The 26,261-nt window shown below is 44.1% G+C and overlaps 1 protein-coding gene across 3 annotated transcripts; it reads right to left on the reverse strand.

Moving 5' to 3' along the window:
• Nucleotides 1-715: 715 nt before the first annotated feature.
• Nucleotides 716-26,248, reverse strand: CCDC36 (coiled-coil domain containing 36). 3 transcript variants are annotated; one of them, XM_017732562.1, is made up of 7 exons: nucleotides 22,773-26,248; nucleotides 15,199-15,358; nucleotides 13,688-13,845; nucleotides 11,815-11,863; nucleotides 11,095-11,182; nucleotides 3,817-3,920; nucleotides 716-3,047 (listed from the first exon to the last, which is right to left on the reverse strand). In XM_017732562.1, exons 1-7 carry the CDS (start codon nucleotides 22,826-22,828, stop codon nucleotides 1,725-1,727), a joined length of 1,938 nt encoding a protein of 645 aa, XP_017588051.1. In that variant the 5' UTR covers nucleotides 22,829-26,248; the 3' UTR covers nucleotides 716-1,724. The 3 variants fall into 3 exon arrangements, with proteins under 3 accessions (XP_017588051.1, XP_017588052.1, XP_017588053.1); XM_017732563.1 differs by lacking the exon at nucleotides 22,773-26,248 and adding an exon at nucleotides 19,559-19,791; XM_017732564.1 differs by having other exon boundaries at nucleotides 2,955-3,920.
• Between the last annotated feature and the right edge of the window lie 13 nt (nucleotides 26,249-26,261).

Genomic DNA, 26,261 nt, shown 5'->3' on the forward strand with positions numbered 1-26,261 from the left:
CCTATGCACGGAGACGCAGTGTTGGCTGCTGTTGCTGTTACACCTCCATCTCCAGGGATTTTGTTTTGTGCTATGTTCCAGGTTTTGCGTGTGGCAGGGAGCTGCAGGGGGCCCCAGGGCAGCCCTGTGTTGCACCCCATGGCACTGATGCTCCATCTCGGGGGGCCGAGGAGCCAGTCCCCACACTGCCTCTGCACAGGGGCTTGCAACAGACACCTCCAGAGGTCCCTCCAAGCTCAGCCATGTGCTGCCGAGCTCCCTGCAACAAGGCCAGGGGCTGCACAGAGACCTGCACTCGTCCTCGCCGATCCCAAAGCACACGGGGTGGCAAGCCCACTGAACGGGTTTTGCCCAGTAAAGGCCGTGCTGGGGCTGCTGGGGAGGCGAGTACACAAGGGCAATGGGAACGAACAGCCACTGCTGCTGGCAGCCATCACCAGCCCCCTTCACTGACAGGTGCGTCCCAAGCTCTGGGGGCTCCCCATATCTGACTGTCCCCCCTCCACCCCCCCTTCTCCTTGCTAATTAACATCACTGGACCAATGTTAAGCTGGAAGGGTGAAGGTTTCCATCTTTAAACATCAGAGAGGAGCTAAAAAAGGAATCCTTCCAATTCCACAATCCAGGGGAGTTAAACAGCTAAAGAGCAACTGCCGGTTCTCCTGCTAGAACAGGCCTCTGCCTCTCCCAAAAAACCAAAACAGAGGCACTGGGCTTTGCTGAAGATGAGTTTATTTAAGCCAGAAAAAAAGGGATCCCAGCCATTTCCCTCGGGATGACAAAGCCGGATAATTTGGATTTGTGGCAATATGGTTTTGTCAACACCAAAATGCTTCTTTTGCTGGTAACATTTCAGATCAAAAATCAAACGTGACACAAATGCCCAAAGCAGTGGGAGCTGCCCACAGTCACAGCTGGGTACCCTGAAAAGAGTTGGTCTGTGGGAATTCGGACTGTCCAGCATCTCATCTGCTGGATCTGCCTGCTGTATCTTTGGTCTCTGAGAACCACTGCCCTTGAAAATTCTGTAATCAGCCAAGAGATACAAAAGACAAATAAAGGAGAAACAAAATAACTTCCTGGAATCTCTGACACCAAGGAATTTCAGCCTGTAAGGAGAAGAGATACAATAGTGGAGGAACCTGAGACGCTGGGGTTTGGTTTTCCTCAGTTAAACCTGTCCCTGCCCAAAGGTCACAAACAACTCCCAAGACAAATCTGAACCTGATCAAAATCAACCAGAACAACACTATCCTACTAAAAACCTGAACTTTTACACAACAAAGTGACAGAGATACTACGAGTGAGAAACAGAGTGAAGCTTCTGGCCACAGAGATAGCATTATATCGATCTAGGTGAGGAGTTTCCAGTAGATCTCAGTGCCAAATATGACTGGCCTGACCGTCTGCTCTGCCAGCCCTCTCCTCCCTGGGAATGTCAGGTACTTCCCTGCTGTGTAAATACTTTGGTAACTCAAGCCCATGGTATCTCTGCTGGGAGTGGGCAAGGAAAGCAATATAGATCCCCTCAGCTTTCCAAACCAGGGCAGAGCCCTGCTCAAACCCCACATAGTCCCTTACAATATCTCAAACTGGGCAACAGCACTTTCAAGCATCCAGGCCTGAGTCTTGCCTCTGACTAAGCAGGTAACACACCTAGAGGAATAAACTGCAGCTGAAATGGTCATCCTGCACTAAGGGCTCTGAGCATGAAATAAACCCCTTCAATCAGAAGAATCACAATCAAACAGTAAAGAGCAACAGGCTGTGTTCTGCTGAGCCAGCGGATTGACAGGATGTGGTTTCTTGGAGCTTGAGGGGCTTTGGAGGCTGAAGCAGCTCATTTGCTTTACACCTGTTGTGCTACACAGGGAAAGTACATCCTCCTCAGGAGAGGAATCCAAGAGATACCTTCTTACACTGGAAACATCCACTCTTTTTTTAATGTCGAGACTTCTCTTTCTTCTGCTTGCAAGTTGTTGCAGGCTTTTATCAGAGCACGGCGCTGGTGGGAAATTCTTTGTAAGCCCCAGCTGAGCACTGCTGAGGATCTGCTGATGGGGAGCTGCAAAAACTGGGTCAGAGTTTTCTGAATTGAGATCAACCAAGTATCTGGGAAGGCAATTTTTTCTGGAGCTTTCCAGGTCAATAGTCCCATTTGCCTTCCTCTGCTTCATCCCACTGTCAGCACATCCAGAGTGTTCGCCTTTCCTCTTAGTGGAGTACGTTTTCTTTCTCCCTATTGCTTTTTTCCAGGACATCCTTCCAGGACTCTGTTTTGTTTTGTTCCCTACAGCTGCCTTCTCCACCTCGTGGTCTGTGGACCAGTTGCTGTATCTTTGCCCAGGTGTCACTTTCTGTGCAGAATGGTGGCAAACTTGAGGCTGCTGCTGCTGTGATGGTGTCAGTGGTTCAAACCCTTGAGTGCCTCTCTTGAACGCCTTCCTCAGTGGGGTTGGAGGAGGCACTTCTGGGAGCACAGGACAGTGTTTCTTCTGACTACTCCCCAGAAAGTGTCTGCCAGCACAGCACATGCAAGGATGGGCAGCAGAGCTCTGTGTCTCCAAGCTGTATTTCACCTCCTGCAAAAAGGTGTTTGCTCTGCCACAGGCTGCTGTAGCAATGGGGCTGGCTTTGTCTCCTGAGGCTGGGTTTAGGTCACCCTTAGATGTGCCATCTCCAGTAACCTGGTTCCTTCCAGGGGAGTCTCCGTGTTGCTGCCCCACTGTCACACAGGGGAAATGAGACCGGCCTGAGCAGCTGCAAACTCCCCTCCCTGGGCAGCATGGCCAGTGTGGGTGCTCCTCACTCAGGACACAGTGCTGGTACAGCCCAGGGGATGTCTGGACAGACTTATCTGTCATGTGAGGGGGCAGGCTGGCACTAGACACAAGCATGTGCTGCTCAGCTGAGGTATTACAGAGCTTCTGGAAGCCAAGTTCTTTACACACTTTCAGGAACTGGTCATTCATCTGGGCTGGCAGAGACTCCAGACCCTCCTTCAGCAGCTGGATACTGGATTTCATATCCAAAATCTCCACATCTTTCTAGGGAAGCAAAAAGCAGAGCAGAAGCAGTAAAAAACCCACAAAAAGGCACAAGAGTAATAAAGTTTTAGGTACCATGTGTCAGTTTGGTATTGACATGAAGATTAGCAATTTGTATCTTCCTGTGTAATACATATCCTCAAACTGTCCCATAAAGGTGAGAGGTTTGGGACTGGAGCATCCCCCTAACCCACTGTGTACCCCCTCTCCTAGGAGCACTGCCTTCTCACATGCTGGTGTGACACATCCTTGCCAAAAGCAATTCCTGCAGCAGGGCCTTTGGAGAAACCAGACCTGTTCAGGAGGTCTTCGACAGTTCATTCTCATGTCTCTGACATCCACTTTGTTTTCTTTTAATGTCTTTTTTCCTCCCCCGGGAAAACACCTGGCTGAAGGGACAAGGTGCTGCACTTCTGTGAGGTGCTCACCCCTCACAGACATGCACTGCACCACCTCCTCCAGCGAAGGCATGTGTCAGGTGAGGAAGCAGGGAGTGCTCCATCACGGCCTGCCACAACAAGGCACTGTTGGCTTCTCTTGCTGACCAGGGCTTCATCAGAGCTTACAGCACTGTTAGCCAGCTCTTGGGTAAGCCCCTGTCAGTAACTGGCCTGGAATTAGCATTTAATATGTCTTTCCTCTTTCATTATAACCGGAGCAGTCTGCTTTATAATCCACCATTCGAAGGCAATTTAATATTCAGTATTTTGAAGAAGCAGGAGAAATTCAGAATGAGGATTCAGAATAAAAGATTAATTTCTTCACTTACGGCTGCAAGTCTCCTCTCCATCTCCAGCAGTGCCTGCTCCATTTGGCTTTTATCTGTCAAAGCTTTCAGCACCAAGCTGCAGTGACTTTGAAGAGCATCTTCCACTAAACAGGGAAATCAATAAAAAACACATTTGGTTTTTCATTTGTAAATGTGAATAAAGTACTATCAATACTATTGCTACTTCCTGCATGGCTTGGCATGAATCACCACATGATTCTCCTGCTGTGATCTCCCCAACCCCTGAGCAGTGGACAATGGGGGGGGATGTTTAATGAAAGGCACTTGAAATTTGTAAGATGCTGCACGTAGGCCAAACCTCCTTTACTGCACTCTGTTAACATGGCAGCTGGAGAAGGGAGGCTGTGCAAAGCTGCAGAATTTGGTAGGCTCAGCACAGGGAAGGCTGAGGCTTCGTTGTCTGCCAGGTGCACAACAGGCATGGCCAAGGCAGGGGGACCCCAGTATAGCTGATCCACCCCCGCATAACCAACACTCTCATGCAACCAGGTGATGGTAAACAGGATGGAGGTGTAAGAGGTTAATGGCTAAGAAGTGCAACCAGAGAAACTGTGTCAAAAATGCACAGGAGGCTAAAAACTGAAGGAAAACTGCTGGAACGAATAGAGGGAAATGATGAAGGGGTGTGCAAAGAATTGGAATTTCCATTTGCTGGTCATGGGAAGAGATGGGGTCAGAAACCACCTGAGCCCCCCACTTGGTAGTGGGGGCCCCAGCAGTGTCCTGTGGAGGCACAGGCTCCCTGGGAGGGTTTTAAATTGGAGCAAGTTGCTCTTGGCTTCAGTCAGTCTTGTTGAAAAACTGATAAAACCCCAGGGATTTGTGTTATATGATGGGATAAGAATATAACTCCCCCCTACAGCTTAAATTACTCTTATAGGAACCACTGCTGTGCCTGCTATGCTATAGGATGGGAACACAGTTTGCAGTGTGTGTGGAGATGAAAAATCTTTAGCAATCCTTTGGAAGTCTCCTTTAAAATCGTAAATTAGGACAGAGAGAAAGAGCTGAGAAAGAGTGGAGAGAAAGAGCTAAACATGCCTGGTCTTTCCTGTGAAGGGTGCAGGAAGGTGTGTGCAGATGGTGTGGAATGTTGGCTGGTCGGCAGAAAAGAGGATCCAAAGCACTCTTGTTGAATTAAACCACTGCCAAACCAATGGGCCAGGAGAGCTGAAACCCTGGAGTGCTGGAGCAGCACTGCGTACTTGAGAAAAATCAGAATAAAACCTACATTTCAACAAGTGGCTACAAGAGCTGTGCAATTAATGAATCTACTTTTGCTACAGATCCAAGGTGTTTGATTGACTTTGGTGTCAGAGGAGCTGAGAGCCCATCTGAAGCTGTTCCTGCTCACCAGTGTTTATCTCAGCTCCTTGCTGAGCACCTCTTGCCCCACAGTGCTGTGCTCATAGGCTGCAGAGCTGCAGGGCACTGGGGATCCCTTCTCCTCCTGCTCAGCTATTTTCATTAAGCTTTCAGGGACTTAATTATCTTAGTGAGCTGTGCCCTTCTGTCAAACTGTAGATGGAATTGGTTAAAGAGCTAAAAGCTATTAGGGAGTAGCAGGCAGAAAGTGATTGTATAGGCTTTGCTTCTGTGAAAAAAACAGGGATGTTCTAAAAATTTGGGAAGGAAGAAAGGAAAAAAATCTGAGCAATTATGGGCTTAGTAATTTGTTCTCATATGGTGCGAGGTTTTAGAACAGACTTTTAGGAGAAAAGTACTTGAAGATATGGAGGGAAATGGAATAAGATGGAACATGATTTTATAAAAGGTGGATTGTGATTTAATGCACTAAGACAAGGCAGGTGACTTCTTTGACAAAGACAACACAGTGGCCTTTCTGTAGATTCAAACAAAGCTTTTCAGTGGAAGTTGTAATGTAATATTAAAAAAAAAAAAAGGAGAAAAAATAACGGGAAACTTAAAAAATAAGCCCCAACTAAAGGGAAAATATCAGCTCTTGAGCAGGGTGTCATGAGGGACAAGGAACCTCTGAAAGGTGCTTGTCAAGGCCTTCTCATGAGCCAAATATGCTTAAAATCTGCTGTAGCCACCTGGGTGCAAAAGCCAAAGGGCATTCAGTTAACTAGCAAGTGACACAAGGATGCAAATGCCAGCACCAGAGGCTACAGGTGAGACAGGGCAGTGTGGTGTGTGGTGGTGCACCAGCTCTGGCTGACAGAACTGCTGTGCACCCCAGGATGTCAGGAAGCCCATACGCCTTCCCAGCTATCTATGTGCAAGGAAAGGAAGAGATTGAACTGAGACATGGGCAGAGGAAAGCTACAAGTTAATTAAGTGCTTACATGGTAATCTCCTCTTATGAAAGGAGATTGAAAGTGTTTGTCTCATTCAGCCACGCAAAGCCGAAGTGTGGAGTGGCAGAGGGCTGGAGGCGCCGCTCAGGGATAGACATAGGGAATGGCACCTCCTGGCACCAGGAATCCCCTGTTCCCAGCTGTGTTTTTAATTTTGCCTCCTATGAAGGCACCCTGCTTGGGCACAGTGCACACAGCTGTCATCTGGGAGAAGGAACCTCGCAGTTGCCTCATCCATGCATCTTCCTCACACACATTGAATTAAAACCATCTCCCAGACTTGGGGTCGAGTGGAATTTCTGCATTATTTCAGGATGAACATCACCACGTGGCTTTGCCTTTTTCTCTGTAGGAGCTTGGCTGATTTATGAGGATTATCTGCACATATTTCAAACAATATGCTGTTGCAGACAATTTGGTTGTTGTTTTTAATCTTCTAGTGTCTTTCTCTGACAGATTTAGACTGTTTTAGAAACCCGGAAATCTATGACTTGCAGAATGGGTTTGTAACAGGGGAGTGAATGTTTGAGTGGGCCTTTTCATCTCTCTGGTTAGACACAAGGGCTACCAGCAATCTGAGAGCAGGTTTTTGGGGAGCCTGCCAACCTACAAAGCGAAGGAAAGCAGCAGTGACTAAGGGAACAAACTCCTTCCATGTCACTTTATCACCTTCCAGGTCTACATAGTGAAGATACAGAAAGGGCAGCATCTGCAAGCTTACCTTATCTTGCTGCTCTTCCTCATATGCTTAATTTTAGCTCAGAATTATTTTTAAAACTTTCTGGTTTCCCTAGTCTGCCTATTCTTCTTCAACATAGTATCCTCTGTCTAAAAATAGTCCTGCATCCACTGGGCTTGTGATCTGCACATACATTTGACTCAGCACAGCATGCTGCAGGCAAGCAACCAGCAGCCAGCCTTTTGAATGCGTTTCATTTGTACGTGTAGGAGTATTCTGCAGAAAAAAACCTCAGTAGAGAGGAGGGGCACTCTCCTTCCCTCCCTGCTTCTGTACCCAGAGGAGTGTTCAGACTTGTCAAACACTAATAAACAAAGTAAAAATGAGCATTAATAGAGACTTAAAAAAACCAGGTGTTGAGATGGCCAAATTAGATCAGATCAAGGACCCTGTTAAGTTAGGTCTCTTGTCTTTGAACATGATCAAGAAGGGCTGCTTCAGAGCTTTTCTTCAAATAAACCCTGCAGCAGATAGTTATTCAATAACTTGATCACAGGCAGAAAATCTTTACTCAGTTAATGCGTGACTTATGCACAGACTTGTGCCTCTCTTGAGGTAATTTAAACAAAGCAGTTTTTTACAAACTGAAACATCGCTGTGTTTTGATTTGCTGTACCCTTGTCTTCGGATGCTACTGTTTACAATAATAACATTTGGAATATGAAATCTGGCATGAGATAAAAGGCTGAAGGACCTTGGGGTAGGGCTGCCACCCTGTGCTGCAGAGACCTCCCTGCAAATCAGCCTGTACCCGGGTGCAGCTGCACTCCCAGCAGCTGAGAACTACAGCCTGAGCAGTCAAGGGAGCCTCCCAGCCTAGGAATATTAAACAGCAACTGCTTCTGATGTCTCTCCATCATCATCTATGCAGCTCATCCTGAGACTTGCACTAACAGCACAGAGGCTTTAAATAACAGTTTGGAAGAAGGTTGGTTCCCCCACGCCCAGATTCAGTAGGGGAAATTGGAGATGCTATAAACCTGGTGAGACACGGCCAGGGAAGACAGCTCTGGAGCTCAGCAGAGCACTGCATGTTCTCCCTGCGCAGCCATGGAGCTGTGCCAGAGGGTGAAACATTTGGGCTGTCACGGCTGCATCCTGCTCAGATATACTCCAAGCAGTCAGCTGGCATTTTTGTGCTGGCTTAGCCTGGGTCCCTTTCCACAAGACATCAGATAGCACCTGCATTGTGGGACTGTGGGATGAGCTGCCCCTGATCTCACCCTGTGCTACAGCACACAGTGCTGAACTGTGACAATGAGGAGTTTCAGTATCTACTGGAACATCCACACTTCCTCTCACCATCCATGCTGAGATGTTTTGGAGTCTGGTTAAGTCCCTCAACTCAACAGTTTTGTCAGTCACTGCATGGCTAGTTAGCAGCTACATGGAAAAAACATTTTTAAAATCAGTTTCAAACCTTTTGACTTTTCAATCCATACAAAATGTAAGGGAGTCTGAACTGGGTGTCCCAGTCTGGACCATACTGTACAAGTTCAAATCTCATTTTAAACACAGCCATTTTCCCTGGAAACTTTGCCAGCAGCTACTGGGCCTGGGGAGTCTGGAAGCAAGTCATGTTTGAAAACCACTCACCAGGCACCTGGTATCACCTCATACCTCTGTAAGTGACATATTGCACATTACTTTGTCACCCTTGATGGCAGTGCGTCAGAGGATTGCCTGTGGCATGCTGGCTGGGAGGATGCTGCTCATGTGCACTGGAGACAAGGTGTTGTGGAGGATTCAGCTGTTCTGAGCTGTCACAGCTGGAACTACCAGATGGCAGAACAGCAAAGCAGTGCAGAGAGGGCTGAGTGGTGAAAATAGGCATTTGTATTAAAAAATAGAAGGCTTTGATAGAAGTGCAGGTATATAAATTAAAATGTGAAAAATATGAAAAGAAATGATCTACAGGAGTAGAAATCCGAAGGACAGAGCAAATGATGAGTGGGCAAGTCAACGACAGAAACTGTATGTATATAAGGTGGAAGAACTGAGGCCACAGGGTCTGCCTGCCTCTTTGCATCCCTGTGCACCGCACACCAAGATGTGAGCAAGACACAGAGCCCTTGTGCTTCTGTGGAAGCTGCTCAGCCAAACCTTGTCTGATCTCCAGTGCCAGACACAGCTCTACCACTGTGAGCAAGCACATATGGATAAACACTCAAAAGAGAACATTCTTTAAAATCTTCCTGCACAGAGCATGCCAGTCCAACAGCATTTGGAAACACTTTGGAAATACATTTTGAAAAATATTTTCTGTTTTGTTCTCTCCTGGTGGCTATGCAGACTATGCCAACTGTGCTTGCTACCCACTGCTAAAAATGCAGCCTGTGATACTCCTTATAATCTTTAATGAAGACAGACTTGATTTCAAGTCCCACCTGCCTTTGGTTTTCAGAGCTGTTGGAATGTCCTGATGCACTGGTTCTCTTCATCTTCTGCATTCCTCTCCTGCCTGTGAAATACTCCACTGCCAATGATTTAACATGTCTCTGCCATGTCACCCGCATCCCAAGGTACTGTATCATCACTCACTGGCATTCAGAACTTTATTTGCTCTGAATTTAGCTCTTTATCACCTGAGTTTTGGAATTTTATACCAGTTCTTCAAGGGAATTGCCTCTTTTCAAGGCACTAGCATAGGTATCTATTTAGTGGGAACTTAATTATGCATCACTGTGTTATCAGTCAAATGACAGTGTTTATCTGCAATTAACCAGTGATGGATGAACTTCCCAGAAACATAAAAAGATCAACATTGTGCAGCATGTGATGATTTTCATTATATATTCAACATTCTGCAGCATGATGCATTACAGAAAGTACCAATTTTTCTTTTCAATTGCTTTGAAAATCTAGCAGTATGCACCTCTGGGAGGTTTCTCATTTCATTCAAGGCACATTCATTTAAAATGGATATGGAGAGGAAACAGGACAGCTGAGTAAATGGTATGGAATGAAGAGGGGGAGTCATGAACAATAGATTTGATTTTCAGTGCCATGACAACAACGTCTGCGCATGAGGTGTGAGAAATTAGGCAAAGTCCTGCTGCAGAGTGGACAAGTTGAGGCACTGAAGTAATTAGGAGATGGGAAAATCTGTAATAGGGAACTTGCTGTGCTGGCCAAAGCAGCCAGATTCTTGTTTACATTAGGGTCCCACCAAGAGCACTTGCCAAGCACAGCAAAGGAGTGTTCTTAGTACAAGATTGGTATTTCAAATGTACAGCCTATCATGGCCTCCTGCAGAATGCATCAGAATCCACTCTTTTTGCCTGAGAGAGCTCTGTTGATTTAAAGGGTATCTGTCAAAGATGTGCTTTGTGGAAGCCACAGTTTGCCACACTGAATATTATTGTGCTTTTGCGAAGATCTGCTGCCTTCATCTCACAAGATATAACTCATTTAACGTTTCTTGTGTATATTGAAAATGGCCTCTTGTTCTTGCACAGAGCAGAGCAAGCTCTGAGCAGTCCTGACAGGGTGTTGATAAAGTATCATACCAGCATTAAAAATTAATGTACCCTCAAAGGCTCAGATCTAAGCTAAATTACAAACAATTTCTTGAAGCGTTTTCCCTCAGTGAAGATTTCTGTGATTAGCCACTTCAGAGACAGAGTTGTTCAAAAGTATTTTACATTACTAGCTTTTCTGGAGGTCACTATTTTGTCATGGCAATAGTGTGCTTCACTATGTGCTTCTCATTCAAGAAATGAGTAGTACTAGTTTTGTTTACATCCAAAACTTAATCGCTTCAAGCACAGAGGAGTAATGGAACACCACAAAGTAACAAATGAAAATCTGAGAAAGCCCTAAAAACTGAAACTGGATGCTCAGGATATAAATACCTAAGTTATTTTTACTGTGTATTCCATTAGTACTCCAGATGGTCTAAAAATGACCGTACTCCGGGCAAAACACAAAACCAGAGATTGTGTTTATCTATTCGAGCACAGTGTCTAACCATGCAACACCTAAGTACAAGAGGGCAGAGAAAGGGAAAAAATGAGAGAGTAGGAATGGAAAAACTTGACAAGTCCATGGCATGGATAAGTCTTATTTTCTCTCCTCCCTTAGGGAGAGCAGCTGTGAGTGGCATGACTTGCCCAGCTCACCCCAGCCTGCAGACTGGTGACATTTGGCAGGTTGACTGTGCCCTCTGCTGTCAACACGAACACCGGAAGGACTTACTTGTCTTGAAAAGGGTTTCTAGGCAAACCAAAATGGATTTGTTTTTAGAATCGAACATTTCTTCAAACTTCTCGAAGCCCACTTGCAGCTGCAAAAACAAAGGTCAATGGGAAAATTAAAATATTCAATTTTCTTTGTTTGCAAAATCACAGCCTCAGATGCCACAGAACAATGACTGCAACTCATGGAATGGAGCAGCCTGAAAATGGTTGTTTATCTGTCATTTGAAACAATTTGTCCAGCTGCTGGTTGCAACCCCAAAGAAGATCTGGGATGGCTCAAAAGGCTCATGAAATCCGAAAATATTTCAAAAAAGAGATACTGATCTCTAAAATAGGACTAATAATAACTAATAAAATTAATTATAGAAGGGGTGGGGGAGAGACCTTTACCTTCAGACCACAGGGACTAATCCTGAGAGTAGACTGCTTTCTTCAGGCAGAAGGAAAAAAAAACCTGGTATTTGCAGATGGCCACTACAGCTTGTTTTTGCTCCAGAGACCCAGAGAAATTCTGAATCAAGTCCCCAAAGACCTTGACCCTAAGGCCACAAAGTGAATGGTTTATGCAAAAAACCTTATAATTGTTGGTTTAAGGTATTTGAGTGCTAAATGTAATATTTTAGATATCAACATAGTAAAGGAGAGAAAGTGAACACTGAATGGTCTGTATTATTTCTAACTCTTCACTGTTTTATATCCTGAATTTGAAGTAACTTACCTCTTGAAGCCTGTCTTTGATGCTGGAAATAAAGGAGCTTAGGACTTCACTAAAATGGAAAAAAACCAACAAATATGAACCAGAAATATAAGTTAATGAAGTGTACAAAAATTGATAAGATTACTGTAAAAATGAGTCAGGAAACACTGCAAGGCATAGTGTAGTATGTAATGTAAGCATGGAAACATGATTTCTTCAGGGGGCATAACCCTTTGAAGTCACTTCAGTTGTTTTAGGAAAACATGGACTCTGCAATGCAAAGTAAGAAAAAAATACATATACACAAATGCCCATGTATGTCATCTACATGAAGTTATGGGGTTTTTACTCTCAGATTTTTGGTGCCTCTCTCAAATTTTTAAGTGGCATTTGCACAACTGTCCATTAGCTGCTGGGGTGTGATCGCCATGTTATCTGCTCCGGAAGGACCCAGCCTGTGTGGTGACGTGCCAGTTGCTGCGATACACGGATATTGTGTTTGGACTAAAATAACTGTGGGAAAAACATGGGAAAAGCTTCAGCATCAACAAAGCCCAGGCCAGGAAGAACAAATACTGCAAATCCTTTCCTCCTGAGATTATGCCTGTGGTTGCTGTTATCTGTCCTTTTAAGTTGAGCCAGCCTATCAGGAACCAGGCTATATTCATGATTAACCTGCCACACCAAAATGCACGGATGGTTGCTAAGCAAAGTGATAACTTTTTCCTGTCTGAAGATTCAGGTCATTTTAAGTCAATCATTTGAGTGATCTAAATTACAACAGCCAAAAATATGCAGAGGCCAGGTAGAATCTAGTTATGAGAATTAGGCAGTGCTTCTGAAATCTCTCTAGACTTATGGAAAGGAAGATACTAATTTTCTTAGTCAAACTTGCGGGGGATACAAATTGATAAATTATACACTTATCTTTGCAAAGATAATATAGTTATTTCTATAAACAGGCTTCTAATCTGGGAGCAAGTCTGGAGTGTAGGAAGGAGCATAATCCATTTAAAGAAAAAATAAAGAATAATTATGAGTGATGCCTAAACATTTAAAACTACTTTCTTATTTCATTACAAAAATCTTCCTCTAATAGGCAATAGAGAATCAAATTTTGCCTTATCAGAAACATAGTGCCCATTGAAAAGGCAGAAGAGATACATAGCCAGATTTGATCAAAGGCTTTTAATAAAAACACCCTTCACTTTGGATGTTACATTACAAAACGTACAGTGCTAAGAATTATTTATAGGTGCACTGGGGATTTTGCCATATTTCATTTTTGAGCTTCAAATCACTGGCTTGTTCCTTAAAGGCCTTCAGGACCTACAGGTACATGTAATTCTTGACATCTGACAAAGAGCAGATGCAAATCACATTAGCAAAAACCATTTTTCTGTTATCAAAAAAACAATACATAAAAATCTTGTATGGAAATAAAATTCTAGAGATATGTGCATGCTTATAAAGATGCAACCTGCAAACATGTGTTTGGCAATCCCCTCATCTGGCCCAAATGTGAAGGCCATGCTCAGAGTTCCTTTTATCAGTCCCCACATAGCCTATAAAATTTTGAAAAATAAGGGTTTTCACAGAGAACCAATACAGAAAAAAGAAACAATGCTGATTAGATAAAGAAGGACAAAGATAAATTCAGGTTAGAGTTTTGCTGTTCCATGGGGCTTATGGCTGAATGTGTTACATAAATTGCCAATAAACCCTATTCTCTTACCTTGCGACTCGTTCCAATTAGAAATTATTTAAAACCTGAAAATATTTTTCTTGGAGAAATATACAGCTATGTCATGTATGATTTGTAAGAGGGGAAGAAGGAGCTGCAGGGAGTGATAACCACCAGCATGGAAAGAATTTCCAATGGATGTCTACATACCGGTCATATTTGTCCTTTATTTTGTTCTTATTCACTTCAAAATTTTCCAAGACACTTTTCACTCTTCCTGCACCAAAATTAAGTGAACATTTTTCTCTTGTTTCTTCATCAAATAACTGTGGTTTTGTCTGGTATTTGGTAAAAATACTGGGCTCACTCTGTGACACAAACAAAAGAAAAATGTTGAAGTACAAAAATAATCAGAACATTAATTAGAAGAAACCATTTGTTTATCCAGTGCTTTGCAGACAGAGATCACAGTGATTGGGCATGACATATTAGATTGGACGAGGAGATTAAGAATTTAGTGAGATTATGCCTCATTTAGTGTGCCTAGTTAGATCAGCTCCCTGTGGAACTGAGACCCAGCCCAAATTCCTCCAGATGCAGGCTTTTCTCTCATCTTGAGGATTTTCAGTTTGCTACAATTATAAGGTGTGCAGGGCTTTTTCCCTTCTATGCTCAAGACAGAGACTATAAATGAATTCCAGTGTTCCTGGAATTGTGAAAAAGTTCAAGTTGTCAGGAGAATCTGCCTGTACAGGAATCTAAAAAAATCCGATTGAATTTCCTGGTGGATGACATCATTTTGCTGCCAACTAGCAACATCAACAGACTGTAGATGAGTTTTTCACATTCTTCAATACACATTTTCAAAGAAATTTAATATTAATATGAAAGCTTCATTCTACAAAATTTCCAGACACTGTGTGACCAAAATGGAAATGCCTTTTCCTTAAAACATAAGAAAATGCAAATTCCATTAATTTTTTTAATCGTGAAAAGTGAATTTCCTACTTTGTGTCTGATGAAAACTGCTCCTAGGCAAAATGCATAGGACAGCAGATAGCATCTGGAGCTGAAGGACAGCCTGGGGCCTCCAAGCTGGCACCACTGCTCTTTACTAATCTTTGCTTCAGGTGTGTTTATTCAGATCCAGTGCTCTCTGTTAGCAGTGCAGGAACTATTTTAGTGGAGGCTGGTAACATCAGAAACCATGAGCTGTAGGAGGAACATTGTGAGTGTAGAAACTCTTCATCCCTATCCAAAATCATCCAAACATCTGCCATAACAACAATGCAGCAAGGTCATTGTCAGTGCAGGGAAGCAAACACTGAGTAGCGCTGTCATTCTTCTGGAAAGCTAAGGAAGTGAAACACAACATTTTTGAAAGAAAAATAGATGTAATATTCTACCTTGGCTAGGTAGGTGGCCTAAAGACATTAGCTTGAGAATAATTTCATATTATTTTAGTAACTCAAAAAATGTGATTGAAGAAAATAATACCTATCTCAGTAATAATTTATAGCAATCTGTTATAAATACCAGGTTTTCATCTGACCAGGCTGCTACTTTGTCTTGTCACAGTAAGTATGTGTATGTAGGAAGAAGATAGCTTGATTTCAGCAGTTACTGACATTAGCAAATGTTACCACCTGATTTCAGCATTTTCCATTAACTTTGAGTGGTGGATGTGTGCCTGCACAGGGCTGACTGAGAGGGAGACTCACATCCTGGGAGTTCTGCCGTCCCAGCTGCGAGCCCAGCTCCAGAGGTGCTGCTGCCGACTGCACATTCTCCGGGCAGAACTGGGAGCCGAAGAGCAGCTGAGAATCACTCAGACTCGAGTAGTCACTGGCGGTGCTGTTCCTCATGGAAATCTTATTAGGCCTGAAATGGTGCAGAGAGGGATGTGAATGAGTCTGGAGCAATTAAAAAGCCAAACAGAATTCCCTACATGTCCTGCTGGAACTGCTTGATCGTGGCCCACTCCAGCATGTTAATTTTTACTCTCTGCTTCGAAGGTGCTGTTCCTACAATGGCATATGGTTGAATTCTAAGATAAACCAGATGGGTTACCTTAAACTACCACATCCACACAGAGTGTGGTAGCTCCACATTCACCTTATAGGAGTGAAGGTGTTTCTCCAGCATGTCCTGCAGACAGAAGACCAAACCCAGGACTGGGCATCTAACACAGCTCATCCTACCTGCCTTGTCAATCAGTCTTAGTTAAAGAGACACCTTGGGCTCATAGCAAGTGCTGGATCTCTCCCTTTCAGCTACTCTGGGTAACAATTTCTGTTGTAACTCAGGTGTTGCTTCAATAAATGGGAAGGCAGTTCCAACAGAATAAAACTTTCTGACTAATAGTTGACATTTCTTGGGCATTTATTCTCCACATGCCTTAAGTCTGACACAGTAGAACAACAAATTAATAGAGGTAGCATATGGCTGGATGAACTGATCTGAATTGTTGGAAATACTTCAAATATATTAACATGCTACTCAAAAGCACTTTTATTTCCCTTGAGCATTACTCAAATCTTTTCAAGATACCCTTGATTTTGTGCTGTGTTACTCTGATTCTACTCCTCTTCAGAAACACTCTTATACTCCTCTCCTGCTTTACAGACTAGGCTCATGGCACCGGACCAGCTTATCTCAGACAAACGTTTCCCTGCACAGCTGCACTGCTTCTCATTGTGTTGGAGGCTGGTTTCAATTTTTTGGTAGCAAAAATATATACAAAAGACTTCTTTTATTTTTCACAAAGAATTGTAGAATGGTTTGGGTGAGAAGGGACTTTAAAGATCACCTAGTTCCAACCCTCTTGCCATGAGCAGGGACATCTTCCACTGTACCACGCCACTCAAAGTCTCATCCCTCCTGGCGAACATTTTCAGAGATGGGGTACCCACAGCTTCTCTGGGCAACCTGTGCCAGTGCCTCATCACCCTCACAGGAAAGAATTTTTTCATAATAATCAATCTAAATCTACCGTCTTTCTGTCTAAACGATCACTATTCCATTGCTTCACATCCACAAGGCAGAGTGTTTAGGTTAGGACCAAACACAAAAAAAGCTGGGCCAGGTTTATATTCTCAGTTCTTGCTTTTTTTGAGCTACCAAGATGGAGAGATATGTTGCTGCCTTTGGAGCTGGGAACTAGAGACCAAAATTAATGAAAATAATTAATGAAAATTTTACACAAGATTTTTCTTCCATATTAAATGATACAAGTAAGGGAGAAGGAACAGGAGAATAATTCATGTGTATAACAAGAGATGATCGCCCCAACATTTATTAACAGTCACATGTTTGGTTAATCCCCAGTTTTGGAAGAAGGCCAAATATATAGACACAACAGGGAAAGGATTTAGCAGCAGTACTTGAACTGCTCAGTCTCCATTATACAGTAGTGTCACTGACAATATCATATTAATACCTTTGGCTTTAAGCTCACTGCATACACTGAGCTGCAGGCAAAAATAGATGAGGTATGGGTTTCTGGATTCTCAAAAAGCCTGATAAGTCTGTCTGAATTCAAAACTTCTCCCTTGATCCCTGTTTGGACTCCAAATCTGCTAAGAAAAAAATCTGAATACAGTTTTACTTGCACAGCTTCTTGCTTCCATCTCAGTGAAGCTTTGTAAAAAATATAAATTTTCTTAATCTACAGCCAGTATGTGGGGGAGACATGCGAGCACATGGGCTGCCATGACTGCACACAGGCAGAACCCCTGCCGGCAATGTGAGCAGCACATCTCCTGCACCAGTTTTCTAAATCCTCCTGTCCTCCAGCCAAAAAAAAGCTCCCTCTTAGTTTGAGGAAGGGTTTTTATAATCTTTAGATGCTTTACTGTCTTGATAAAGCACCCCTTTGAAAGCGTCTAGTACAAGTGGTGAATATCATACCCCACATATATGCTTGTTTTCTCAGATCCTTTGTGTTATTCAATACCCAAAGCACAAGATTCTTATAACAAAAATTTTATGAGGAGTATTGAGCTGAGAGGACTTTATGAGCCAAGTGACCTCCTAGGCTTACTCTGCACTACAACCAAAGACAGCTCTTGGCTGCTCTGGAGCCCAATTTTTCTGTCTAAAGTCCACTACCTCAGCAGTTGGTTTAGGTATGATGGCACTTCTGCAAATTGGAGGGGGAGGTGAAACAGATGTCTCTTTTGAATACACTCATTCCCCTGAGCAATGGATTTCTTTCTCCCTTGCTTAACACTGCTGGCAATTAATTTACTAACATGACCATCTGGGCAAGCCATCAGCCTGGCCATGCTTGACCCAGGCATGTCCCTGATGGAGAGATCAGACAACCGTGATCACATGTGGGATCAGATCCATGATCAGGCAATTCCTGCTCTTCTAACCACCTGACCACTCCCTTCAGAATGCCTGAGATGCAGAGATGCATGTTCTGTCCTAAATATAAACCCTTTCCCATAAACAGCGAGGAAACATCCCAGGTATGCAATCCCAGTTAGCAGTCCCTCCTAAGTTGATGCAATAGTTTACCCCAGGAGAATTTTTAGCTGTCTGCTAACATGAGCCATGCCTCAAATCATCCATGTGTTGGTGCCCATAACATTTCTTTGGTACTGGCACTAGCATATGCATACAAAGCAAAATAAACTTTAGATATGTAAAACAAGTTCTTGACAGCTCCAAAAAATGGTAAATCATCCTCTGCTGACTGATGGTATGATTTCATTTTCCCACCTAACTCAATGCAAAGTATTGCAATATTGGCAACTCCAACCCTTTCATGTGATATGAATGTGATCTAAAAAATCTGCAGCGTTCTGCATATCTGGCGGGTCAGTTAGATCTTCACAGTCTCTGTTTCCCTGTTGCCAGTGGAAATTCACCCTTTATAGGAGGAGTTAGAGCTTTCGGGAGCTTCTTTCATTTTTCTACTTTTCTCATTTTCACTCCAAATATTTTAGCACAATCACATGCAAACATTCACCTTTCATTCAAAGGTTCTGCCTTGCCTCAAAACAAACATGGTATGCAATAATTACTCTCTTCTTGTGTTTCCTAGATGTTCTAGGGACATTGACAAACTAAAACTTCATAACTGTAAATTGTCACAGGCCTCATCAATCTTTTTTTAAAACTGGTATTCGTATTCTGCTGTTTGGATCCATCCTTATGTGCCAACACCAAGGTTTAAGAGTAATTTGAAAAAGCAAACTGAGATTTCTACAATTTGCAACATAACATTTATCTGCAGTGCTGCTATAAGTGATTCTCTCTGGTTCTGTCATCCCCACTGAACCTGTGCCAACATTCCTCTTCTTCTCAGGCACTGTGGGTGAAGCTCACTTACACCTTTCTGACACATTTCTTCAAAGTGCAGTAAAGCCTCTTTCCCAAAGAAGAGATCTTTCTCTCATAGTAGCAGTGTCTTGAGTAAGATCAGTGCCATAAAGTCTCTCTTCTCCTGGTTCCCCTCTAGAAAATCTCACAGCCCTTTCTGCTCCTCCTCATTTAGGGGCTAGGGATGAATCACAGCAAATCCAATTCACTTTCTAGGAGCTACAGTTCACCTGCTCTTCCTCCTGGCTTTAGCCTGTATCTATAGGAACTGTCTCTAGTTCTGCTGTACTGCTCTCATCCCCACTATCAGCTGCCTGCCAATGTGCCAATGTGCTCAGCAAATGAGCAAGGATCAGGCTTGGCCTTGGGTGCAGGGGAGCTGGAGAAGTTTAAATCAAGGAGTTTTAGCTGCTATTGCAGCCTCCAGCCATTTGCCATCTCTTCACTGGAAACAGTCACAGTAAAAAATTATTCTTCTGCTTCCTGTCCTCTGGAATGGCAGGACCTGCTTGCCACAAATAATTTGCACCACATCCTAAAAGGAATTTTTACAAACAGATTCTGGCACTGGCCCTAATGCATTAACCTCGACGAAATCCCTCTGAGTTATTCAGCTCAAACACTGCCTCCAGTTTCCAGATTTCAGGTTCAAAATCCCTCTGGTTTTATTTTAATTTCTCGAGGTCATTTTTGCTTTCTATGAGTTTATTCATTATTCATTCAGCTGTGATTCAATACTGCCCTCCTTACCTTGGAATCCATGTTAGCCCTTTGTCCTGAGCTGGTTGCCTGTTATAACAGAGCCTTTTCCTGAAGGGGAGATTGGGATTTTTGTAGAGCAGCCCTGTTTGCTCCCACAAAATGCATCCCCAACCATACTAAAAGTTAGGCATCTGGAGACAGGGATAATTTTGCCACTCCCCTCTCTAGCCTGAAGCCATCTTCCAGCCTGCACTTACAGCCCTGGTTTCTCATTCCTGTGAGGCTCTGGAATTTTACAGCTGCTCTCCTGGTCTTTGTCCTGGCTGTCTCCTTCAGTTTCTGCCTGTTTTTGGACCTAAATGCAACTTCAAAATATGTGACCTTGTGATGTAGGATGGAATTTCATGGGATAATGGATTGAATGAGGTTATTAAACTTGGAAGCTATTCTCAACAGCAGAAATAAATTGTAGAGAGTAGTGGCCCAAGTAGGCTTTAACTTCAAGCATCTGTTTTGAATGCCTCTTTAATATTTTCATAATTTCTTGGCCTTACACACTCTCTGGCAGGCTCTCTGCTTCTGATGTCTTTGGAAGTCAGTATATGAGTCGCTTTTATGCATTTAGCAAGTTACTTCTTTTCTCATGGTACAAGAAATTTCTCATAACTTCAATACCGAATCTAAATAATCAAGTCTAAATAATCTTTCTGCCTCAGGCAAGCATTTAACCCTTCTGGCTGCACAGTTTAATTTATTTTTTAATGAGGTTTCTTATTACTATTCCAGTGTCTTTTTTTTTTTTTTTTTATTAACAGTAGTGGATTTTTTGGCTTCTGCTGCTCCTGCAGATACTGACTCCAGTTCCCTACTGCCACTCTCGTGGTAGCACTACAAGAGTAAATAGCCTGAACATGGGTCTTGTGCTCAGCTCAGGGCCAAGGCAAGATATGTCTCTTCCCCTGTGAGCTCTGTGGTTGAGGCAGGTGTTGATGGTGTCTGAAAATCTACTTTCAGCATCACACCCCTGTGATGCTTATCCAGTCAATCAAAGGCTGATTGAAGCATCACTGCTTTTGTGGCTGCTGTTCTTGCATCATCTGTGATCTTCTGCCAGCCCTCCTAGCTGGGCAGGCGGCAGCACTGCTCTAATGTGGCACTTTCTCTAATGAAGGCTGGCATTTCAATCCATAAAAACTGTGTCCTTTGTCAATATACTTCAACTAAGCCTAAGCTTTCCCAGTATAGCTGTCATGTGGCCCCCTTCCACCCTCTAAAATAACTGGCACCCTGATATTATTGTCTAACCTGATAATCTTCCCTCTGCTGTATTTCTAGTATCTCTATTATGCCAATATTCGTATATAAAACCAGGTGGAACAGGGACTTCGGTTGCCCACACCCTATTTCTCAGGCTGTTAGGGTTGCAGAGAAGCACTTGTGTCTCTGACAGATAACAAATAAAACCCAGAGCAGTTTCGGGCTTGTGCAGAGCTGTGGCCGTGAGAGCAATGCATCACTGGAGCTCTGCATTTCCTGGGGACCTGGTGGCAGCTGCTCTCAGAAGTAACACCCTGACTCAAACTTGCACAGAACTCACAGAGTGAGTCATACTCTGCCTAGATTATACGCTGATTTTATGTTTCATTTCTAAAGCTCCCTGAAAGAGTTTTCTGGGGATTAAACAGCATACCCTGCTGTGGTGGGAAAGGTTTCTAGTAACAGAAGTGAGCAAGGGAAAAGTAATCAACACCTTTCCCCCCTATTTCAAATACACACACACATTCACGTGTTCCTGTGGGAAACTTTTCTTTCCTTTTGAAAAAGTTAATTGTCCACAGAAAATTTTCTCCCTCTTCTTACGTCCTGCCAAAACCCAGCTGCATTTCCAGTAATGTTTTATGCCCTATTTGACCCTTTTGAACTCACTTGCAAAAAATGTGGAATGCTGAGGAGTGGGTGTTAAAATCTTGCCTATATTTTCTTCCTGTATTAATTAATGAGTTACAAGGGAAGACATTGTAGGTGATAGGCTACTTTGGAGGAGGAAGAAATTCAAGTGATCCCTTTCCAAACAGGCATCTGTGCTTCTTCCACTCATTTCCTTCCCTATGGCACAACTCCACAGAATTATTAATATATTTTAAAAATGTATCTTATTTATTTTGTATATAATATAAAAGTGTAATTATATATTTTATATATAATATTATGTCTTTTTAATATATTCTCTAAATTTCCCCTCCTCAGTCTCTGAGCAGAAAGAAAGTCACAGGTTTTCAAACTTAGGAACAACTTAGTGAAAACTAACATACCCCCCAAAAACCAAACAAAATAAATCTGCAGGTACCAAGAAGACAATAGAGTGAAGCAACACACAATTATAAAGACAAAACTATGACAGATATAAATACATTTTTCCCTGAATTGGCTCCCCTTTGTCCCCTGCATCTGTACAAAATTTAATTAATTCATATCTATGACAAGCATTTTTATAATGGGTAAGAAAATGACTATTATGTTTTCATTATCATCCATCATTGTGGTAACATCTGGCCAAAGAGACAGTATGACTAAAACTGTGAATTTGAACAAGTTAGTTATGTAAGTGGGCTATTTAACTAACAGAGGCTCAGAGCACCAAATTCGTCAATTAGCTTGTCTGGAGTCAAACAGAGGATGAATCCCACTGCCTTTTTTAGCCTTGTGATACAAAGGATGCTCTGAAGTACAAAATGCAGCTTGTCTTACATATTTGCCCTCCAGATGTTTACATCTGAATATTTGTTGTTTCACTGCAGATTGTAGATGTGGGGAGTTCTAGCTGCTCTTTGGCTTCTGCTGGGAAAAAAACAAGCCATGTGTATAAATTCAGGATATGGAATAATTTTTGAGTTACATAATGTGCAATAATATTGCACATCACGATTCATTCTATCTGTCCTCTGCACAGGCAAGAGGAACACTTAACTTATCTAATGAGACGAGGACAGCTTACAGGGCTTCTCCAAATACACCCTGAATGGACAAGGGTACAGCTTCCAGCTGATGCTGATTTTTAGATTCCCAGCAATGGTGGATCTATGGCAGTGCTGGCAGGCTGGGGGCATAAACAGGATTCCAGGGTAGGCTAATGAATTCCCATTAGATTTCCCTAATTAGCCACAGATCAGTTCTGGGCATGTTTCACTTCACTGCCTTCACCCCTGCCAAGTGTTTGGTTTCACACCCCATCCCGTCTCCATCTCCCCCCACTCATGCTCACCCAAGGGTTGTCGGTGTGCTCAGCATCTCCTTGATGTTCCAGATGTTGAAGTTCATGTTGTTCTCAGGGCTGACACCCCGGCAGGGAGCCCCCAGCCAACACCATGGCTCTGACCCTCACGGCCTCTCCCCACCAGCAGCAGCCATAGTGTCACAGTACCCTGCAGGGAGGAGGGAGATGGAAGAAGATGACCAGCCCCTCTCAGGGCAGTGTCACCTGTGTCCTGTGGCTGTGGGGACAGCCCAGGGGGACATGGCCCTGCAGGCCCAGGGCAGGCCTGGCCTGGGGCCCTCCACAGGGCTGGGATGCAGCCGACCACTGGGCCTGCCCACCTTGTGGGGCCTGAGGGGCCTCAGTGCCCTGGGGCAGTCCCTGGGCCTCACCCCAGGCCTGGGGGTCCCTGGGGTCAATCTGGGCCCAAGGGTCCTTGGGGTCACCCCAAGCTGAGAGTTCCTGGGTTGCACTCTGAGACTTGAGAGGCCTGGGGGTCCCTGGGTCTCACCCCAGGGCTGAGGGTTCCTGGATTTCACCTCAAGGCTGCGGGTCCCTGGGATCGGTTCAGGGCTGAGGGTTCCTGGATTTCACCTCAAGGCTGCGGGTCCCTGGGATCAGTTCGGGGCTGAGGGTCCCTGGATTTCACCTTAAGGCTGGAGGCCCCTGGACCTCACCCTGAGGCTTGAGATGCCTTGAGGTCCTATGAAGGTCCCTGGGGTCACCCTGGGACTGAGTGTCGCTGGCTCCTTTCCTGGAGCTGAGGGTCCCTGTGGTCACCTCAGGGCTGAGGGTCTCTGGATCTCACCCTGAGGCTGGAGGGTCTCTGGATCTCACCCTGTGTCCATGGACTCAGAATCAGCCCCAGCTCCAGTCACTCTGCAAGCCAGCCCTTGTCCTTCATCTGGAAGCATAGCCCTGGGCACAGGGGGTCATCACAGGGCACTGGGAGGAAGAGAAAGCTGAAAGCTTGGAACCTGGCACACTGAGGATTGTTCCCATGGGAGCATGGCAGCCACAGCACCCATTTCCTTCATTTCCAGAGGCTGTGTAGTCTCTCATGTAAATACCTCTGGCAGAAATGCAGAAGGATTTAATTTCACCCATCAGAAATATGACAAAAATAACCATAATCTAAACATTCCCCAGAGAAACATTCTCAAATATAGTTTTACTGGATTTTTTGCCTTATGGTTCCATAACCCCCATGTTTAGGAATGTAAATCAGGCATGCTTGCTTGCCTGTTTTTCCTCCTTTAATTCAAAACTATTTCAATACTAGTTAAAATGTTTGTTTCCTGGCTCTGAAAATACTCCATAAGCACTAAACCACCGCAGAAATAAGGTTGACATAAATTCATTAATAAATCAGGGGAATTATTTACATTCCCCTTTATTCTCTTTTGCCTTTAGTATTAAGGCAACCCGGAGCTCAGGGGTGTCAAAACAATGGCTTTCTTGATGCATATATCTGGTTTCCTAATCAAATCCTATGTAAATAAAGCTTTCACTTCAGATAAAAAAATTAAATTCTGGCCTTTTACCCATAAAAAGCTTATTGGAGTGACTTCACAGCATTGTTTTTGCTTGACATTATAGCACTAGCGTCGGTTTAAGTAGCTTGGATTAATCAAGGCAGCTTGATACCTCCCAGCTAAATGAGAAGACTCTGACAGGTTCATTTTCTAGGATGTGTTCAGGGATAGGGTAGTGGCTGGGCTGTCCAAGGCAGCCGTGGGCTGGAAAGCAAACCTTCCTCTAGAGAGCCAAGCTGATGGAAATGTTGATGTTTATTGCACCTTTTGAGTAAATAAAAGCCTTGTTCTGCTCCTGAACTGCCTACAGCTCTGTAGTACAGGCCAGTGCATGGCACTGCTGCCAAGAGCCCTGCTGTGCATCCAGGTCCTATATGGCACTGCATCATAAACAGTGATTTTCCACCATTTTATTGCTCACGATTGAAAAGTTGGCCCAGATCTACCTGCCGAAGAGATTGTAGAGTCCTGTACCCATTTACAATACTTCCACTGCCATTAGAAACGGAATTGCCGGTGCTGTGCGCACTGATGATAAGGCTCGAGGTGTTATTTTAGGTACTTAGAAAGAGCTATTCCTATTTCTGATGTGGCTGGAGCCTTCTGGTGTGAACATCTAGTGAGTTTGTGGAATACGATAAATAAGATTTTTGTATTTCCATCTCTCCTGACAACGGAAAGAAATTTCTATATGGAAACATATTTTTTTAATTATAGGTCTGACAGCTACCTCCATTTCCATCTCCCCCGTCCATAACATGCTCTGGGGAGATTAACCACGTTGCCAAGCGCTAGCTCATAGCCCTCCTTATATCTGAAATAACAGTCTGTGCTTCCAGCATTAGGGAGGGTGGCCAGATCCTTGTAGTCTTTCCTTTAGTAAAAATTAGCAGAAGCTTCCAGGAGATAGACAAGCAATATGCTTGGTACATCAGTCAACTTCTTTAACTTCATAGCACATTTCATTAGAAACTCACAGGAGTTCTTCATGTTAGAACACTAATAACATGTTAGTCTGCAAAAGTGGTCAGGACCTTCATCTCTCCATCCCAGAGATGTCCTTGGACATTTTCTTGGTAACTTTTCTCCCCTCATTCAAATGGGATTCTGGTCTTGTACTCAAAAGCGGAGATAGAAAAGAATGAGAAATCCACGCTTAATGAGAGGTCACAGATTTCTGTTCCACTTGGGTAGAGGAGCCAAGCCAAAAGGCACTCCGGTGGGCCAATGTGCCAGGAAAGTGCGTGTACAGGAGGCAAAGTGCTGCTGACAAGGGGCAAACCCCTGTGGGGCAGGGATCATCAACCTTACTGCTTGTTGGGGTTTTTAGGAGTTCTCCTGTTTTCTTTTTCTCTTAAATAATTTTTCCCATGTATGTTGCCAGGGCAACAAATTACTGGGTGTTTAAGAAAAACAAAAAGACGAGGGAGGGGTCCAACTGGCTACTCTCTTTCACCTGGGGGTTGGGTACACCCCGGGTGGGCTGGTGTTCTCGGCGTTGGGATGGAGGGATGCTGCCGTCATTGTGGAGGGATTTCTTCAGCGCTGCGGGCTTCTGCTTTCGGCTGCCTTCCTTCTACCGTGAGTGGAGCTTGCTCACTGGAGCGGCTGTTGCACTGGGACCCTAACACTCCACCTTACTAAAAGAGGGACCTGTTCACCATCTGTTTGTGTGCCTCAAGGAGAAACCCTGGGATTCCCAAGCCTGCCTTTCCCTGCCCCCCTGGAATCCGGGCTGTGGCCGCCCTGCCCCTGTCGCTGCTTTGAGCCTTCGCTACCTCGTAGCCCCCGCACGCCCTGCCTGCCCAGACCTCCCGGTGTTCCCGCTGCAGCTCCGGAGTTTGATACATCTCGTCTGCCACCCGGGATTTGTGCTCGTCCCTGCTATTCCAGCCTGCAATTCCCGAGGGTCCGGCCGGACACCGGGATCGGCTGCCCCGGGGTGTGTGGCGCCTTGTTTCCA

This window comes from Corvus brachyrhynchos, unplaced genomic scaffold (assembly GCF_000691975.1).
Source record: "Corvus brachyrhynchos isolate BGI_N302 unplaced genomic scaffold, ASM69197v1 scaffold4, whole genome shotgun sequence".
Taxonomy (NCBI): Eukaryota; Metazoa; Chordata; class Aves; order Passeriformes; family Corvidae; genus Corvus; species Corvus brachyrhynchos.